The sequence below is a fragment of the Lichenostomus cassidix genome, unplaced genomic scaffold, assembly GCF_008360975.1.
Source record: "Lichenostomus cassidix isolate B80296 unplaced genomic scaffold, HeHo_3.0 HiC_scaffold_781, whole genome shotgun sequence".
NCBI lineage: Eukaryota > Metazoa > Chordata > Aves > Passeriformes > Meliphagidae > Lichenostomus > Lichenostomus cassidix.
In genome coordinates this window covers 21,969-41,499 of record NW_028147824.1, presented here as the reverse complement: position 1 = coordinate 41,499, position 19,531 = coordinate 21,969, and the positions used below count along the sequence as shown (strand labels likewise).

At 57.0% G+C, this 19,531-nt stretch overlaps 1 protein-coding gene across 1 annotated transcript; it reads right to left on the bottom strand.

The window, feature by feature from the left end:
* Positions 1–1,881: 1,881 nt before the first annotated feature.
* LOC146420664 (interleukin-12 receptor subunit beta-2-like) lies at positions 1,882–13,536 on the bottom strand. The gene is given in 15 exon segments (XM_085048039.1): positions 1,882–3,108; positions 3,111–3,663; positions 4,292–4,382; positions 4,786–4,882; positions 5,440–5,490; positions 6,534–6,725; positions 7,121–7,318; positions 8,708–8,921; positions 9,151–9,233; positions 9,749–9,908; positions 10,467–10,612; positions 10,804–10,973; positions 11,787–11,910; positions 11,998–12,291; positions 13,180–13,536. Coding segments are annotated over 15 exon segments (2,454 nt in total). The 5' UTR covers positions 13,232–13,536; the 3' UTR covers positions 1,882–3,079.
* Positions 13,537–19,531: the final 5,995 nt, after the last annotated feature.

Below are 19,531 nucleotides of genomic sequence, written 5' to 3'. Positions count from 1 at the left end.
AACGATTCCTCTCTGCTCAGGCAAGGCTTGGTGAGTAGCAATCACAAAATCTCCCCCCTTAGATCACCTTTGGGGTTTGTTTTTTATCCAAAAAACAAATTGTTTTATGAGCTCAGCTCTGCTCTTTAACCCCAGCGCTGCTCCCATGGCTTTCCCAGTGTCTTTCTCGAGGGATTTGCCCTGGGAAGCTGACATTTGGGAGCTGACACGGACTGGGAGCCTGACGAGACCCAAACCACAGCCTCTGCTCTGAAACGCCAGCCTGGTTTCAGTTTCTGCCGCCGAGCTCAGCCCCATGCAGGACTCCTCATCCTCTCCCCAAACCCAGCCTCAGGGAAGCTCAGGGCTGGGAGAGACTCCCCCAAATCCCCTCATTTTCAGTGATTATTCCCAGATTTGCTGCGAGGCTGTCCCAGCTGCTGCTGGTTTGGCCCTGCCACGTTTCCAGAAGGGTTTTGCTGACCCAGGCACCTCTTTGCAGCTTTGCACCAGCCCTGGTCACAATCTGGGCTTCGATCTTCAGTCGGTTCTCTCAGAAATCCCCGAAGGTCTAGGGGTGTTACTGAGCTCTGTGACACCTTCGAGTCTGTCACCCAATTTTAGCCTCTGCAGCAGCTTTATCTGCCACCACCTCTCCCACAATTTACTGACACCCCAGGCCTTGCAGAGCTTCCAGCTCGGGGTAGGCTGTGAGTGCAAACACAGAGTAAAACCCTGCAGCCCAGGATTACTCAGAGGGTGTTTCTATGATCTCCTGGTCCTGCTGCACTCATCAAACCGTTCAGGGTGCTTTTGGCTTTCGATTCCTGAGGCTTTAGCAGCTGCAGGAGTTGGTACCACCTGGGCTCTGCAAGAAGCAAAGGTCAGGCTGTCGGTTGGTGACTAAGCTGAGCCCAAAGCCAGCTCTCTGTGCTGCCAGCCTCAACCCAGAAGGAATTCCACGTCCTCCTGCATGGGAACAGGGCCAGAGCAGTGCCATGAAGGGTTTAAAATTGCAATTCAGAATCACACTGAATGCATAATTTATTATGTGTAAGGTTTATTTATCATTTCTTTATTCTTGTGTTGGTTTCAGTGATTTCCGAGCCTGCTGTTTGAAGCAAGGGAGGTGTCCCTGGCTGATCGGTGGTGGTGGTGGGAGCTCCTTGCACCTCGAGCTCACACCTGACACACCCAGCAGGCACAGCCTCTGACGGGTGGAGCTCAGAGCAGGAGGGATGGCTCTGAGTTCTCCAAATCCCCTGCAGCTTTGAACTGTCTGCACCCCATCTCTTATTTATTTTTAATTTGTTCCCTTCTTCCTTTGTACAAAAAGACCTTTTTTTAGTGAGGTTTTGTGGTGCTGATGAAACAGCACCATGGTGAGTCTCTGTGAGTTGTGAAAATCATGGAATTCATCCCTGAGCTGGTGAACAACCTGTGGGAATCGCTGGCACTGGATCTGTCTGCCATCAGTGAAACCAAGGTTAAGATAAGGCATAGAAACCCCTGATATCGAGAATTAGGGAGTGTGTGATATCTGAGGCAGGGAGGGAACCTCGAGACGTTAAAATAAATGGATTGAGAGTGACTTTGTGATCTGATTTTTGGGATGCCACAGCCCTTGGCAGTGCTCAAGGCCAGGTCGGATGGGCTGGGAGCAGCTATGCTCTTCGTGTTGCACATTTCCGTGCAGGGATCCCTCTGGGGCTGGAAATCCACCCCAGAACTCCCTGAAGGGCAAAGCCAGCCCTGTTTCCTGCCCAGATGAGCTTTTCCGCCCTCGAGGTTTGGCAGCTCAGGTGACAGAGGCAGCGCAAGGCTCAGGATGTGGACATTGAAAAAAAAAGCTGTCCCCACCTCAGCCTGGGGCTGCCGAAGGTCTGCGGCTGTTCTTGTACCGTTTCCTTCCTGCACAGGCAGAACTCACTAATTTCAGACTCCCTTCCGAGCTGCACTCACATTTCTGTGTCTGTTTGCTGCTTTGGAACAACAATCCCTTGATTTCCTCCCTCTTCAGCAGGTTTCTGCTCCTCTGGAATGATCAGCTTTTTTCTGGGGGTGCAGAAGGAAACAAGCACAGCACAAACTATGATGGTTTGGGAGTATTCAGGATAAACAATTAAATTGATCCATTTGTGCAACAGCTGATAGAGAAATGCTCACAGTGCCAAGGGGAAATTGGAAATAAAAATGATTTGGGAACGTTTTGTAACTTCCAGGAAAACCTGTGAATGAGTTCATGGTTGCTGAAGGAAGGAGATTCCTGTGTTTCACCTTCTGGATGTCGGAAGATCCAAATTCCTGGTCACATGGCTGATAAATCCCATTTTTCTGTGCCACACTGCCCTTCCCACAGCGAGGCTGAGGGGTGACAAAGTGCTGTGAGATGATAAATCCCTTCCCCAGAGGCAAGGATTTGGCCAGTGACCAATTTAGAGGGATTTGAAATCAGCCTGGCAGGCGATGGAGGCTTGTTCTAGCTGAATGGGTTTTTACTGAGAATGGGAGGAAAATGAAATACAGAAAATATTCCATGTTCTGGGTACCCCTGTGTGATGCATAAATCCTCCTTGGTGCACCAGGAGCAACCCGAAAATATTTTCCACACCTCTGCCAGGAAGTCTGAGGGATTTTTTTAAAACCCATTTTAACTGTAATCAGCTCCAGGAATGAAGTACTTCAAGCATTCAGGAATTGAATGATGCAAAAATTCAGGAATTAAATGCTCCAAACATTCAGAAATTAAACGATCCAAACATTCAGGAATGAAATGATCCAAAAATTCAGGAGTTAAATACTCCAAACATTTACAGGAGAATGGTGTGGAGCAATAATTGAAGATACTGTATCCTGCCAGGATCACCTGCTTGGCATTCCAGGAATCCAAGTTTTATGGGATATTTTGCTTCCACCAGTGTGAGGTAAGGTTAAAATTGGGATTTACTGGCCTGGGCTTTCCTGGCAGCTGCAAGAATTCCGTGGAGTAAGAGTACAAAATTCCAAAGTGGAGTTTCTCTCCAGTTCTGCCGTTGGCAATCCCAGTGCTGACACTGCCTCGGTCGCTGCTCCAGGCTTTTATCCACAATCCCAATTTCCCTCAAAACAGCCTTCCCACGCTTTGTGGGGCTTTACATCCACAGGCTCCCTGTTGGTGGACCTCAGGCAGGAGAGCAGCTCCTCGGGGACCAACATCTGCTCGGGGACATCGCTGGGCGGTCTCTGCTCCCAGCGGTTCTCCGGGAAGGATCCGAGTCCTGGCCAGGCTGGCAACGCCTGGCTGGTGTTGAGGATGAGGTTGATCTTCTCCAGCAGGCACACCTGGGGCGCTGCTCCCTCCTGCTCCCACAGCTGGGGCCCAGGGCTGGTGTAGTCCCCAAAGAAGGTTGCCATCTCAGGTTCTGGGGTCGCCGGCGGCTGGGTCGGGTGAATTCCCGCGGCGACGTATCCCAGAGCGTTCCCGTCGGAGAGCTGCGGCTTGTAGGCGCCGAGCTGCTCTGGGACTGGGGCTCTGGGTGGCACTGCTGTCCTCGGGGGCTGAGCCACCTCCTGCCTGGGCTTCCTCCCGCTGGCCGGGCTCTGCTGCTCCTCCTGCGCCGGCATCTCCTCGATTTGCAGAATTCCGGGATCGCCGGAGCTCAGGAATGGCTGCTGGAGAGTGTTACTGGGGAAATCATCCTTGTCCTGGGGGAAAAATGATGGATGAGGTAACAAACTGGCAAATTTTGTAAAGAGGAGAGCTGTCACTGGAGCTCAGAGCAACCTGGCCCAGGGGAAGATTCCCTGCCCATGGTGGGGATGGAATGGGATGGAGTTTAAGGTCACTTCCAGCTCCAGTCAGCTGTGGCCACGGAATACAGAACATGTGGAATTAAGGTTTAAAGACCTCAGCTCATCCAGCCTCCCACACACCTTGGAAATGCCTGGGAAAGGTTTCCTGAGCATTTCCCAGTCCCTTAGAGCTTATCCCTCTTCCCATCCCTGTTTCTCCTAGCTCTGGAGCAAGCTGCCTTCTCCCCAGTAACAGGAAGGAAATGGCTTCAAGTGGTGCCAGGGGAGGCTCAGGTTGGATTTTAGGGAAAATTCCTTCCTAGAAAGGGCTGTGTGGGTGAACCCCCACCCCTGGAGGGATGTCAAATCCCTGTGGATGTGGCACTTAGGGACATGGGGCAGTGGCAGCCTTGGCAGTGCTGAGGGAATGATTGGACTCCATGATCTCAGAGGGATTTTCCAATCTGAACAATTCCCTGACGGTGTGATCCCAAACTTTAATCCGAAACGAAGCAAAGCCAGGAGATAACTCTGCCCTTACCTGGAGTGACTTCACTGCAGAGCTGTTTTCCACGTGGGGGAACTCTTCAAACAGCCACTTGGGCAAGAGGGACACCATGGTGGCCTTAACCCTTCACCAAAAGGGAAAAACCAAACCCCAGATGTGAATCCATTTGATTGTTCAGATATTCCTCATGATGACACTGTCCTGGCAGGAGTGGCACACAAAGTACATCCAGCCTCTGAGGGGAGCTTGGAAACTCTGCATCCCCCATTCTTTAATTTCACCAATTCCATGTTTATTTGACTTTTTTTGTTGTTGGTCTCTGCCTTACTTTAGAGCACAAAATGTGCTTTCATGCAACAATCTGATAAATGTGTGACTTTGCCTTCAGGCTGCAGTGAAAAGGACTCTGTAGTTGATTTGAAAATATCCCAGAAGGAATCTTATATTTCTTCTACATACTAAAAATGCAGAGTAAAAATAGGCATGACTTGGAAATAAGAAAAAACGTGTGGAGGAGAAAGGAATACCTTTTCCTGACTGATTTTTTAAACATCACAATTGCAGAAAGAACTGATAATCCGACCAGGCTGAGGCTCAGTCCCAAAAAAACTCTGATGTCATCGTCTGCAAAGGGATGGAGAGAGAAGAGGTCATGCCTGGGGCTCAGTGATTCAGGCAGTCACCATTTCCTACCTCACCTGCCAGAACTGCTGACGTGAAATCCTCAGCTTGGGCTGGTTTTGCTTTTGGTTTCAGTGCTGGGAGAGATCACAAGGTGACCTTCACCAGGGGGTGTGCAAGGCAGGCATCACCAGAGCAAGGGGTGGGAAATGCTCAAACAAACCCCTGCTTCAAACCAGGAGATGGGATCAGTCTCTTGGGCAGGCTGAGTTTATATTTTCCTGGGTTTGCCACCTCCCACTTGTCCTGGGCATTGTGTTTGAAGCCTCGTTAGAGAGCAAAACTGCAGGTTTGCATTATGTGGAAGCTACTCATCCATTAAACACCACAGCCTTCCCTCCATGGGGGTCATTAAAGAGTGAAAACGTCCTTTTTTTGGCTCTGACCTCCCCGAAGTGTCTGGGAGCTCTGAATTCCCCCTGCCAGGCGCTGCCTGGGTTAAACTCCCACCCGTGGCCAGGAGAAAGCTTGGCTAGCCCGGGCTGAGCTGCTCTCCTTACCCTGTGGGATCTCCCTGTAGATGCTGCTCAGCAGTGGCTCCTCTGGAGGAACTGTGACAGAAATGGGGAAATGGAACTTCGTTTAGAGGATGGACAGAAGCCCTGGCTTGGTTTTACTTTTTTTTTAGAAAAATAAATCATGGTGTGATGGGAAAAGCTGCCTGAAGTAATTAATAACTCCAGCTCTACACAATGTCCTTATTTCCCAGAGACCCAATTCAGTGAGGTATTGATCAACACCTCTCCCCAAGTACAAAACACCTTCCCTGCACATCCCTCTCCTCAGCACCTGAAACACCAATTTAGTGCCCCTGGGGAGCTCCACCATTTCTCATGAGCACCCACAGGTTGTTTCACAGGGTGCCAGAGAAGCTGTGCTGTCCCTGGATCCCTGGCAGTGTCCAAGGCCAGGCTGGAGCAGTCTGGGACAGTGGAAGGTGTCTCTGCCATGGCAGGGGTGGCACTGGGTGGGATTTAAGGTCCCTCCCTCCCAAACCAGTCTGGGATTCTGTGATTTCCCAAAGTGCCTCAACCCCATAGGAATGAATTTTGTGATAATTTCTGTGCAGCCCTGCTCTGACTCCATGGTTTATCATGTCCTTTATCTTCAAGGAGCTTCCCAGCTCCCGAGGACACCCAGAGCCACCCCAGGGATGGAGATGATGATGCTCCTTTGCCAGCTGCCTCCTGCTCCTCTCCAAAACCATTTCCAGCACTGAAGCTGCCTGATCCCATTGAAAATGTCCTTTTCAACCCAAACTGTTCCAATGGTTCTCACTCCAAGGGAGGAAGGGCAGGCTGTGGCTTGGCCACTTGCTCTCTGGAAAAGCTGTTTTCTATATTTTGGTTTATCTGCACCGTTTTGTTGTGAAAAGGCAAACAGCAGCCTCACCTTTCTGTCACAGAAAGGGACAAAAATTCTCCTGGTGCATCTGGGGAGGGAAATGTGGTTTTGGGTGGGTTAGGTCTGTGCAGGGGAGCAAAGACCAGCTGGAGAAGGGTTTGACACAAATACATTAATAATGCAAATAAATACATTAAAGAGAGGGTCTGATAGATTAAACCCTCATTTTTTCACCTTTTTTTCACTTCACCCCCTATCCTGCTTTCCCCTGCTCGGTGGGAAGGGTTCACCCTGTTTCCAAACCTGGAATCCCCAGACCTGGGCAGGCTGTGGGGAGGAGCAGCAGCTTCTCGAGGCTCACCTGGGCTGGAGCTGGGCTGGCTGATCCCCTCGGGGTACACCGCGTACAGCGCCGCGCTCCGAGCCGCTCCCGCCGCTGCCCCTGCTGGGAAAAACCAGAGCTGCCCTCAAAATGTGGATTTAAGCTGCTCTGAAGGCTCCGGGCTTGGTCAGGGGGTCGTTACGGAGGGGTGAAAACAGATGGATTGGCCTCGGTGGGTTTGGTGGTGTTTCTGACTCACCAGCTCACTTTTTCTTCGTTTTCCTTCCCTCCCCATCCTCTCCTTTCCCCATGATTTTCACCCAAATCCCTCTGACTGCCCTCAAATCTCCAATTGCCTCCATCCTCCTTCTTCCCCAAGGATTCTTCACAGCCTCACACCCCCAAAACAAGCAGACAGGGACTCAATTTCCCATGAAGCCACCCCTGTAATCTAATTTGGATGTATAATGTCCCTAGGAGCTGCACCAAGGACAGGCATTCCTGGGATGTCTCACCTCGGATGTAGGTGTGTGTTTCCTGCGGTGGGATTTTTTCCCAAAAGTACTGCTCCTCCTGGCCGTGCTGGGAGGTGGAGAACCACTCCAGGATGAACCAGAGCGGGGATTTCTCCCTGTGCTGGGGAGGCTGCCAGCGAACCAGCACCCTGCTCTGGTTCTCAGGCTTCAGCTCCAAGGCCTCTGGAGCTGGGAATTCTGTGGAGAAAGGGGGAGAGGGAGAAACCCCAACCTCGGCTTTGGAGACTGGGAAGAGTCAGCCAAGCCCAGGAAAAATGTGTCTTTCTTGGAAGGGATTAAAAATTGAAGGGTGAACAAGAAATTATAAATGTGTCTTTCTTGGAAGTGTTTAAAAATTGAAGGGTGAACAAGAAATGATAAATGTGTCTTTCTTGGAAGTGTTTAAAAATTGAAGGATAAACAAGAAATGATAGAATATGACAGCTGTATATGGGTGTGTAAACCAAAATGTGGGTATACCAAAAATAAGTATAAAAATCGATGTTTATCTATTGATATCTATTTTACAGAATTATCTAGGTGCCCCAGCAATGCCAGCACAGGGGACAGGCACTGCCCACCCTGGGACTGGCACTGCCCAGTTGCTCTCAGCCCTCCTGGCCAGCTGTGCTCATGTCCAGCCAGATGTGCAGCTCTGTGCTGCACGTGCATCCCAAAAAACACATCATCAGCTCTGTCATGTCCCTGAAATGCTTCACCTGCCGTTTCTTACAAGAAACGTGAGCAGTTCTGATAAACGTGAGAGATTAGAGTTTTTTCCACCTTATTTCTCTTCAGTTTCTTTTTAGTCATGTCTCTGTCCTCAGCCTGCATGGGACTTTCCCCTCCTATTGCTCACTCAAAAAGGCATTTTTCAGAATCAGGAAAGCGTGGTTGTGGGGAAACCACAGCCCAGGGCACAGGGAGCCTGAAAGGATTAAGAAAGGATTTTTTTCCCCCTTCCTTTTCAGTTTGCAAGGACCCAGATTGCTCTGGGGGCTGGCGGAGGCTGCAGGAGCAATTTTGGGGGGCAGGGAGCAGAGGAGTTGCACCCTTTGCTTTGCCTGTTAACATGGGCAGTGCAAACTTAAAAATAAGTTGGTTGTTGCAGCCTTAGGAGGAGAAGAAATGAGATTCCAGTGCTTAAGGGGCTCCAGGAGAGCTGGAGAAGGACTGGGGACAAGGATGGAGGGACAGGACACAGGGAATGGCTTCCCACTGCCAGAGGACAGGGATGGATGGGATCTTGGGAAGGAATTGTTCCTGGGAGGGTGGGGAGGGCTGGGATGGAATTCCCAGAGAAGCTGTGCTGCCCCTGGATCCTGGAATGTCCAAGGCCAGGCTGGAGCAGCCTGGGACAGTGAAGGTGTCCCTGCAGTGGCACAGTGAGACAAGATGGTCTGTAAGGTCCCTTCTGTCCCAAACCATTCCAGGATTCCATACACAGCTGTGGAGCATCTCCAGGGGCTGCTGGGCTGGTCTGGAGGATGGAGTGGGCAGAGCTCTGCCAGGGCTTTCCCCTCTCACAATCCAGCACTGCAATCCTGACAAACCCCAGTCCCTCCAGCTGGCGGGGTGACACCTTACCTCCCCGAGCCTCCCCCCAGTTCAGGGCGATGCTGGCCGGGCTGGAAGCCCCTCTGGAGTTGTGCGCGGTGACGAGCAGGGTGTGAGCTGCCGGCGGCACCAGCACGGTGCACGCCGTGCCGGACGTGTTGCACAGCGCTGCCGTTCCCTCGGGGCTCAGGGCGGACACGGCATAGCCCAGGATCCTCCCGCGGGCATCCCGGGCTGCCAGCGGCTGCCGAGGGGGACACGGACAGGATTGGTGGGGTTTGGCACCGAGACACCCAACCGGGACACTTGTCCCCTCGGCTGGGTGACATTTTACGAGGTTGGAGAGATCCAGCTTGCAGCTGGGGTGGCATTTTCCTGCCATCCCCTCGGTTTTCGGCAGGGCGGCACCTCCGGCTGCTCGGGGAGGAGCAGCAGAGCCGAAAATTCCCCGCGGCTGCCCCGGAGCGCCTTACCTTGATCAAGACCGTCACCTCGCGGCTGCCGTTGGGGAAAGCCTGGCCCAGGCGGCGCCACACCGCGGGAGGGACAGCGGGGGCTGCGGGGGGAGAGCGGGACACGGCTGCGACACCGGGGGGACACCGGGGGGACACCGGGGCTCCCAGCCACCCGCAGCCATTCCAGGAGCCCCTCCTAGCCGGGGGCTCCGCGGCTGAGAGGGGAAATGGAAAAGGGCAGCTTTGCTGATTTTCGGGGTGACACATCCCGGCTTTCCCGCAGCTATCCTCGGGCACCCCGGGGTGGCTGAGCTGGCAGTGTCCAGCCTCGTCCCGGGGCCAGCAGCTGGGATGGACGGGGGAAGCTGGCTCGGGGTGACAGGGATTTGTCGCGACACCTCGGCTGATGCGGTTTTTCCGCCCGGGGGAGCAAGCAAGCCGCTAAAGGTCATGGAATCTCTCAGGCTGGAAAAACCCTGAGCCCACGGAGCCTCAACCATCCCCAGCACTGCCAAGGCCACCACTGCCCCGTGTCCCCAAGGGCCACATCCGCAGGGACTTTAAATCCCTCCAGGGCTGGCAAATGCCACCCAGGTGTCACCGAGGCCGAGCCTACCTGCCTCGGGGGTGCTGTAGAGGAAGGGAGAGCTCCAGGCGCTCCAGGGGCTCTGGGCGGTGCTGAGGCGACACCTGGCCTGGAACACGAACTGCGTGTCACTCTGCAGCTCGTGCTGCCAGCGGGGACCGTCCTGAGCCGCGCTGTCCCACGGCTCCACCTGCGGGGGAAGCAGGGCGCTGGGGGAGTGGCACCCAGGGTGTCCCCAGTGGCACCCAGGGTGTCCCCAGTGCCACCAGCACCCCGGCACGGGGAGGTCACTGCCCTCCTCCTGTGCGCGGATAGGGGCGGGCAGGAGCCACACTGTCCCCTCTGGTGACACACTGGTGACACACTGCTGGAGCTCCCAGCCTGCTGTCACTCTGGGATTCCAGCACCATGGAGATTTTGGGGGCTCCTGTGGATTTCCAGGGATGCTTCCAAAGGTGGAGCTGCCCCAGTGTAGTTTTGTCTGGGGTGTGGCTGAGCATCCCAGAGCACTTTGTGCCTTCTCCTTGCAGGGCAGAAAACGTTTGGGAATATTTTTAACGTCCTGTCCAACCCCAAAAGAGGGGGCTGCCTGTGGCTGGGGGTGCACATTCCCCACTGGCCCCAGAGCAGAGGGGTGAGTTTTGAATGACCCCAAATATCCCCATTGCCCACGGGGTCTCCAGCAGGGACAGGACTTGTTAATGGGGGTTGTGCAATGGGGGAGGTTTTGGGGTCCCGGGGGCCTCACATGCCATGTTGGGGTGCCAGTGGCTCTGTGTCTCTCCTCGCAGTGCACATCCTGCAGCCGCGTCCTGCTCCTCCAGCGGGTGGTGGTGCAGGGAGGGGACATCTCTGTCGTCTCGGCACCGATGGCCTCGGGGGGAGTGGGGACCACTGCGGGGAGAGACGGGAATGGGTGGGGTGGGGTGGGGGCTGTCCTTGTGCTCAGGAGTGTCCCCAGAGTGACACCACAGGACAGTGCGAGTGGCTGTGCACAGCCCCAGCACACTGTGCTGCTCAAGGGTGGACAGAGGGATGGATGGATGGATGGACGGACGGACGGACGGACAGACGGAAGGACATACCGAGCTCCTGCAGGCTGAGGTGCCGAGGGGCCGAGCGGGCAGAGCCCAGCGCGTTGCTGGCCAACACCCATGCAGAGTAGCGGCTCTCGTTACGCAGCTCCCTCAGCAGCACTGGGGAGTCTGCAGGGAAGATCTTTTCCTCCTCTTCCTCCTCATCCTCTGCCATCACCCTGGGAAGCAGAGAGAGCCCTGTCAGTGCCCATCCCAGCCCCACACACACTGGGACAGCCACCCCAGCCGCTGAGGTGTCCCAGCTCATGACCATGGCCATCCCCAAACGCAGAGTTGTCCCCCCTGAAGGAAACCAGACAGTCATTCCCTTCTGTTCTGACACTGCTGCCAGGGAGTTGCATTTTCACGGCGGGAAGGGAACTTTCTCCTTCCTTTCTGGCTGTATGGTTCGGTTTGATTCCAAGCAAATTTAGGCAGGAGCTTTATCCCTTCTCTTCACAAACCTCCATATGACGGGATTTATTGTCTTTGAAAGGAGTCAGATTAACTGAAAGCCTGCCAGGCTGGTGCCATGGGGACTTCAGTGGCCGGGGACATCCCGGGATGGGCTGTGACATGCCAGGCTGGTGCCACGGGGATTCAGTGACAGGGGACATCCCGGGATGGGCTGTGACATGCCAGGCTGGTGCCATGGGGATTTTGGTGGCAGGGAGCACCCCAGGACGGGACTGTGGCACACCCTGCAGCAGCCAGCGCCTCTGCTTCAGCTTCGAGCTGGAGTTTCGGGTTTGGGGTTTGGGCAGCGTGAGGTTCACCCTCTCTTCAGCTCGGAGAGAGCCTAAGCACCTGCAAACTGCTGCTGCCATGTGCCAGGGCTCGATGGAATCCGTGCTGTGCCGCAGAGCCCAGCCCGCGGTGGGACGCGCGGCTCTCGGGCAGGAGGTGACAAACCGCGAGCTGGAGGAAGCGTAACCGGGGCACTGCTGTCACCCGGCGCTGCCACCGAGCCCTGCCAGCCCCGCGGGTCTCACCTGCGCAGGTGGAGGCTGTACCGGGTGGGCAGCTGGGTGACCCGCCCGGCATCCCAGGCGCACCGCAGGCGCTCCGAGCCCTCGGCGATGGCGCAGCTCAGGTTACCGGGGGGATCCGGAGGGTCTGCGGGGGGATGAGGCGGGGTGAGGGCAGGGAGGAGCTGAACCCCAACTCCTCAAAGCTCGGCAGCAGCGGGTGAGGGGTACTCACAGCCTGCCCGCACCTCCGTGCCGCACACCAGGCGGTCGGTGCGGCTGTGGGCGCAGCGGGAGAAGCAGGTCACGGTGCCGAAGGGCAGCCGGAAATCGCGCAGCCGGAGCCGCACGGCGCTGCCGCCCAGTGGCTGCAGATCCCCCTCGGCGTGGCTGTAGTTGAGCAGGATGACGAGGCGGGCCGAGCCGCAGCCCAGGGCGGAGCGGCAGGTGATGGAGATGTCGGAGCCCAGCGGCACCACCGGCGCGGGATCCACCCACACGCTGCCCCGGCACTCCATGCTGGCGGCACCTGAGCCGAAGCGGGAGGGCTCGGGGGTGTCCCGCGGGACGAGGGGTGCCCGTGGGCTGTGCTGCTCCGCAGGGAGCTGCTTGGCTCCCCGGGATGCAGCGGCAGCAGTGGCAGAGGGGATCACACCCGCCCCAGCCACCTTGCAGCCCGGGGGATGGGGAAAGAGGGTCACGAGTGATGCTGGGGAGAAATTGTTCCTGGGAGGGTGGGGAGGCCCTGGAATAGAATTCCCAGAGAAGCTGTGGCTGCCCCTGGATCCCTGGCAGTGTCCCAAGCCAGGAGCACCCGGGCATAGTGGAAGGTGTCCTTGTCCAGGGCTGGATGAGCTCTGAGCTCCCTCCAGCCCAAAGCAGGCTGTGGCTCGGTTGGATCACCAACCTGTGCTCAAACCCCCTGCCTGCAGCAGCGCCCCAGCCCCCAGTGACTCATCCCAGCAGATCAGATCAGCTCGGTTTCGCCAGTTTCACCGATTTCAGGTTTTGCTCTAATGTTCAAATGACTGCAGGGAAATAACCTGCGCTCCACAGAGCTCTGATCCCCAAGATTAGGGCGGCGGAGGCGCTGCCCTTTGCTATCAGATGAGGCTGAGCGCAGCCCCGGCTCGCAGCCGCTATCAGCTCCATCTGGCCTTCCTGGAAAGGGCACGGCTGTGCTCCAGCTCCGTCTGCACGGGCACATCCCGGGGCTCAGCACGGGGGCTGCCAGGAGCCTGGATGTGCCTCAGCTCCGAGGATGGAGCGGGAAGGAGAAGGTGCTGCAGGGACCTCCCTGCAATGCTCCCCCCAAACCCCCAGCTGTAGTTTTGGAATTCCCGCTCTGAATTCCCTGTAGGACCAGGGCGTTGCTCTGGGGTCAGTGCGGTGGCCAAGCTGGGTCACTGTCACTTACCTTGGCACAGACAGCAGAGCAGGAGCACCAAAGCCTCACTGGACTCCACCATGGCCCGGGCTGCGGCCGCTGCCCACGCGTGGCATAGTCTGTGGGGTAAAAAATGATGGAAAATCCTCCTGGAAAGCAGCTTCAGCACGGGCAGGAGAAGCAGGAGGGGGTGGGAGAAGGCAAGGTGGGTTTGTGACAGGGAAATCTGAGCAGCCCTGCCTCGGGGAAGGTGGGGTGGGTGGGTCAGGGGTGCTGCCCCTCTGCTCAGAGCTCCCACAGGGGTGGGAGAGACACGGACCCACTGGAATGAGACCCCAGAGGTTCCCTGGGGGTCAGGAGCGCCTGGGAAGTGTGGAGGGGCTGGGAGAGCTGCTCAGCCCGGAGAGGAGGGGCTCAAGGGGGTCACATCCTTGGGAATAGATGTCTGATGGGGAGAAAAGATGAGGGAGCTGAACTCCTGCCAGTGCATCCCAGGGACAGGACAGGAGGCAATGAGCTCCCACTGGAAATCGGGAAATTCCAGCTAAACGTGTGAAAAAATCTCTTCAAAGGTGGCCACAGTGGGGCTGCTGTCCTGAGGGCTCATCCTGCAGTCTCCATCCCTGGGATGATCCCACATGGCTTTATGGCACAGAAAATTCCTGTTTCCAGAGCATCTTTCCAACATCTCCTGCCCAGGCTGAGCAATGGCTCTTCCCAGACAGCCCCAAAATCCCAGGCCAGCACTTCCCACCTCTCCCCACGGAACCACCCTTGTGTCTGCATCCCGCAGCTCCTTAAACCTTCCCCTGCTCCCTTTGCCTCTTTGGAAGCATTCCCACAATCCAGCCCCACTGCAGAGGGAATCCCAGCCTCACCAGCCTGGCGGGATGTGGGGTGTGGGGCTGGGATGGCTCTGCAGCAATCCAGGCACAGACAGGTGAGGAGTGGGGAAATGCAATTCCAGGGGGGAGATTGCTCTTTTCCAGGGAGAATTGCTCCGGGAAGCATCCAGCATGGCACAGCCCAGCCCCCCGGAGCTGGGGGGACCCCAGCCCCCCCACAGCCCATCTGGGGGTGAAGGTGGGCACTGAGCAGACCTGAGCCAGCCCTGACACCCCCATTCACCTGCCCCGGGGCTCAACACCAGCAGAGCCCCCCACTCCATTCCCTCCTTGCCCCCTGCAATACCTGCTGTCAGGAATGGCAAGTTTTCCCTGGAGAGAGGCCAGAGTCCACAGGAAAAGCTTCAAAATGCCGTTTTTCAGCCCAAACCAGGCCGCCAGCAGCAGCGAGTGCTCCGGTGCTTCTCGTGCGAGGTGAGGTGACCTGGTTTGGTTTTAGGGCTGCTCAAGCACGAATGAGTCAAATTTCAAGTGCCTCCCTATTACCTGACCTACAAAGAGAAGCTGTCGGTTCCCAAGTGCTCCACGAACCTTCTGCAAGTCAGAAAAAAATTTAAAAAGTGCAACTGGGGTCTTATGGAAAGAGCTGAAAACACTAAATCTGCCCAGCTCTCCGAGGGATCACAGGCTCTGCATCCTCTGGCAATCACATTTCTGTTTCTATTCCGATTTAGAGGCTTTTGCAGAATCCAATGCTGAAGGAACGAGGCAGTTTGGAGATGCTGGGCTTTGCTCTCACCTCTGGTAAAGTCTCCTCGTGCATCAGGGCTAAAGAAACGTGAATTCAATAAAGGGAAAAGCTATTCCATGGTGCCAACCCAAACCAGGTGGAATCTTCCCCAGCAGCTGCGCCAGGAGCAGAGAAACAGGAGCAGCGGTGAGGAGCAGCAGCTGGGATGTTCTGGGGTTCAATGCGGGGGGCTGGAGGTTGGGGAAAGCAAGGATTCCTTACCTTGGCGCTGCTCAGGACATGTGGCACCAGGAAGTTCCTCCTGCCGCTGTGGCCAGAGAGCATCGGCGGTGTGAGCAGGGGAATGTGGGGCTGTAGGGCTGCCGGGCTGCCCTACTTAGGGCACCAGAGTTTCCTTTCCAGTCTGAGTCAGGCGGTGGGAAATCCCAGCATCCCTTAAAGAGGCAGCCTCGGGCAAGGTGTGTCTCAGAGTTCTGGCAGGATTTGGAGACACCCCGGCAAAGCTGAACTCATCCCGAGTGGATCGCTGGTCTCGTTGCTGGCGGTGAGATGGGAGCTGGAGGAAAGTCCTGGATGCTGTCAGGGAAAGAACATTTTCCTGCTGATCCCAGAGGCATGGAGTGAAAAGTCCTTAAGGAATGGGGTTGTTTTCAGCAGCCCTGAGTGTCACCCTCTCTGCTCGTGCTGCTCCCCAGCTCATCCGAGGATGTCACCGGCAGCACATCCCCAGCGTCGGGAATTCCAAAGCTCCAGGGATGCTCCAGTGCTCTCCATCCATCCATCCATCCATCCATCCATCCATCCATCCATCCATCCCGCGGCTCCCTCTGCTCCTCCCAAAGCCCTGCAGAGCCCGTGGCTTCCTTTCTCACGTCGGTTGAAGAGTTAAACCTCAAAAACAGTGTTAACCTCATTAGACGCTGCAACCACAGGAAACCCCGCACTGCTCCCGCCTCTGCCTCGCGGGAGGAAATGCTGGCGAGCAGAATTTACCCAGCCCGGGGCAAGGCAGAGCCTCTCCCTGCCAGCAAGCCCTGGCTGCTCCGGGTTTGGCTGATCCACGGGGATTTTTGGTGGAAGTGAGAGTGTGAGCCTGCTGGCGCCGCGGGGTGAAACCTCGCTGGGTGGTGTGGTTATGTAATGGATGAAATGTGCCTGGAGGGTTACAGGAGCGAAGGGCTTGGTGTTACACACAGCCTGAGCAGGACTGGGGGGCTCAGTGGGAGTTTTGGGGTGTGCTGGGAGTGTTTAATGCCCGGAGCACACATCTGGGGCAGGGCTGCACGGCTGGGGCTGGGGCAGCACCGAGGACAAGAACAGCTGGGCCCGGGGGGCACATCTGGAGCCAGGGCGGCACATCTGGAGCTGGCACGGAGCATGGAATGTGGAGCTCTCCCCGGGCAGGTGTCGCAGCCCCTCGGAGCTGCTGGTTCCTGCGTTTCCCAGGCCACCAGCGACCTTCCGCTGCCGCTTTAACTGCAGTGTCCTTATCTCTTCCCGAGCGGTCACTGAGGTGCAGCTCAGAGCCCCGAGGGCAGCAGGGTCAGACTTTTCCCTCTTTCCCACAGATTTCTCTTTCCCATGCTCAGGAATCTCAGTTGCTCTGAGGCAGCTACATCATCCCAGTTTTCCAAACCCCATGGTGTTTGGGGTTCTTTGGGGTTCGTTCAGATATTCCTTACAGCCTGCTGCGAACTGAGGGCAGGTTAGATTGGGTTTGGGGAGGAATTCCTCCCTGTGAGGGTGGGGAGGAGTTCCAGAGAAGCTGTGGCTGCCCCTGGATCCCTGGAATTGTCCAAGGCCAGGTTGGACGGGGCTTGGAGCAGCCTGGGATGGTGGAAGGTGGAACAAGATGAGGATTATGCTCCCTTCCATCCCAAACCATTCCAGGACTCTGCGATCCTCTGGTCAGAGGTGGAAACACCTTCCCAGCATTTCAGAGCTACAGAGAGTCCCTCCCGAGGCTGGCACGGCACAGGCCGGCAGGATTCCCCCAGCACAGCCAGGACGGTGCCTTGGCATCCAGCCTGGCACAGGGCTGGGGTCAGTTCCCCTTTCCCCCCGGCAGCACCAGGTTCTGGGGTCACTGTCACCCCCTCTCCCGGGGCTGTGCTGTGCCTTTCCCCCTGCAGGCGATTGGATCTCCCCTCGCTGTGCCCTTCCCGGCCCCGGTGGCACTGCCACTGTCACCGCTGCTGCCACCCCCTCCGTGCCCCCTCCCTGTGCCCTGCCCTGCAGGTGTCGGGTTCCGGAGCCCTTTCCGTGTCCCTGGGATTTGCCCGCAGTCCCGGAGCTCTCAGCGCTTTGGCACGGAGCTGGCTGTCAAACGAGATTAGGATTAAAGCGGATTAATTTAGCATTTGTTATCGTTGGTGGGCACGCTCGGATTCCTGCCCTGCCCCGAGGCTGAGGGCAGCAGCAAGGAAAGGTCGGGACAGCCCGGCTGTGCTGGCAGGAGCGGAGCTCTCCTGTCACCCCCAGGCACGGGGGACACGGGTGGCACAGATATGGCACAGGCTCGTCACCTCGGGCGGAGGTGACACCCAGATCTTTGATCTTAAAATCGCCGCGGTGACACCTCGGCCCAGGAGGAGGGGGGACACCCCCCCCGCGGGGACTTCCCTCCCCCAGCGAGGGACAGTGACATGCCAGAGGGAGCACGGGGCTGGGAAGGGTCGCTGCTCGCGTCAGTCCCGCTGGCAGCGCAGCCCAGCCGGGATTAGGTTCCTCTCTGCCCGGAGGAATCAACATTCCCAAATCCAACCCCGCGCCGAGGGTTAAGGACAGCCGGGCTCGGGGCAGGAAGCAGGAAGGTGATGCCAATGTCAGAGCGGGTCGGACTGTGATTTTTGGCCGGGGTGAAAGGACACCCGAGATATGGCAAAGCTGCTCCCGGACGTGAAAGTCAGTTTGTCCTTCCTGTCAGCCGTGCCAGGGAACAGCCTCTGCTCCTTCCCTGCCGGGGGGGCAGCAGCAGGGGCACAGACCAGCCAGGGAAAGGAGAGTTTGGGCACAGTTTGCTTTTCCCTGCGAGGGGAGAGCTGGGGGGAGCCGAGCATGCCAGGGCGAGTGGCAGCTCCTGCCCACCGTGCCCCACTTCCCTCTGCAGGCTGCAGGCCTTGGCTGTGCCCAGGCAGGCCGTGGCAGCTGGATAATTGGGAATAAAGCTCTCCAAAAGGGGCTGTTTCCTCTGTAAACCCTGCCGTGGCCAGGGGAAATGAATATCCCAATGCTGCCTTCCCTTCTCACATCGGGAATAACCCCCAAGACGACCTGGAGGGGTTTCAAAGCCACGTGGATGCTCATGGGACAGTGGTGGCCTTGGCAGGGCTAAACAGTTGGTGTTTCAAGGCTTTTCCAACCTAAATGATCCAAAATTCCGTGGAATTGCTGCTATTTCCAAACTCATCCCACATCCCCCTGCACTGTCCCCCATTGCCACAGCCACCCGGGGCAGCTTTGTCCCTCCATCCGTGTGCTGTCCCCTCAGGGGGCTCCAGGACACAGGTGGCCTGCGGGGACAGCGCCGTGCCCAGGTGGGATGTGGCTCCAGAATGGGATTGGGACGAGGGAAGAAGCAGATTCTCCAGCAGGGACAGACTGAGGTGTGCGTGGCACTCCTTGTCTCCCAGCTCAGCCTGTTCTCTCCCCTGCAGCCCGCAGGGCGGAGGTGTTTTTGTGCTCCGAGCTGCCCTGTTTTGGGATTTTTCCACTTGGCAGAGCATAGCCCGGAGGGGAAGATTTAATCTCTGAAAGGGAAGGGCTGCTGCCAAAATCCTGCGTGCGGGGTCAGCCGAGGGCAGCAGCCGGCAGGGTGCCAGGGACAGCGGTGCCAGCAGAGTCTGACCCCCCAGCTCTGTGCGAGGGGTGGAGGCACCCCTGTCCCCCTGCCCGTCTTTGGTGTCCCCTTGTCCCTGCAGTGTCCCCATGCAGCGCCCGGTGCTCCCTATCTCAGCTCCCGTGTGACATTACCCGTGTCACCCTTTCCTCTCTTCATGCCACCCCTCCGTGCTGTGCCTCCCTGCCAGACCCCTGCGTGATCCTCTCCTGTGAAATGTCCCCGCTGTGCAATGTCCCCACCCAGACCCCAAGGGTTCCCCATCAGTGTCCCACCCAGACCCCAAGGGATTCCCCACTAATGTCCCACCCAGACCCCAAGGGTTCCACATCAATGGCCCACCCAGACCCCTGTTCCCTGTCCATGCCCCCCATATCAGACCCCTACACTCTGTCCCTCCCATAACAACCCCCCCGTTCTATGCCCCCACCAATGTCCCCACCCCATCCCCCTCCGGCCAGTGCCCCCATACCAGCCCCCCGTGTGACACCCATCTATCAATGCCCCTCATCGCGTTTCCCTCGGGCAGTGTCCCCCATTCCAATCCCATCCTGTTCCCATCCCTGCCCCAACTACATGCGGTGCCCACCTATCAGAGCCCCCATCCCATCCCATCCCATCCCATCCCATCCCATCCCATCCCATCCCATCCCATCCCATCCCATCCCATCCCATCCCATTATCCCATCCCATCCCATCCCATCCCATTATCCCATCCCATCCCATCCCATTATCCCATCCCATCCCATCCCATCCCATCCCATTATCCCATCCCATCCCATCCCATCCCATTATCCCATCCCATCATCCCATTATCCCATCATCCCATCCCATCCCATCCCATCCCATCCCATTATCCCATTATCCCATCATCCCACCCTGTCCCGCTGCTCCCGCCCGTCCGCCCCTCCCCGCGCTGTCCCCGCGGCTGCGCAGCCCCGCCCGGTC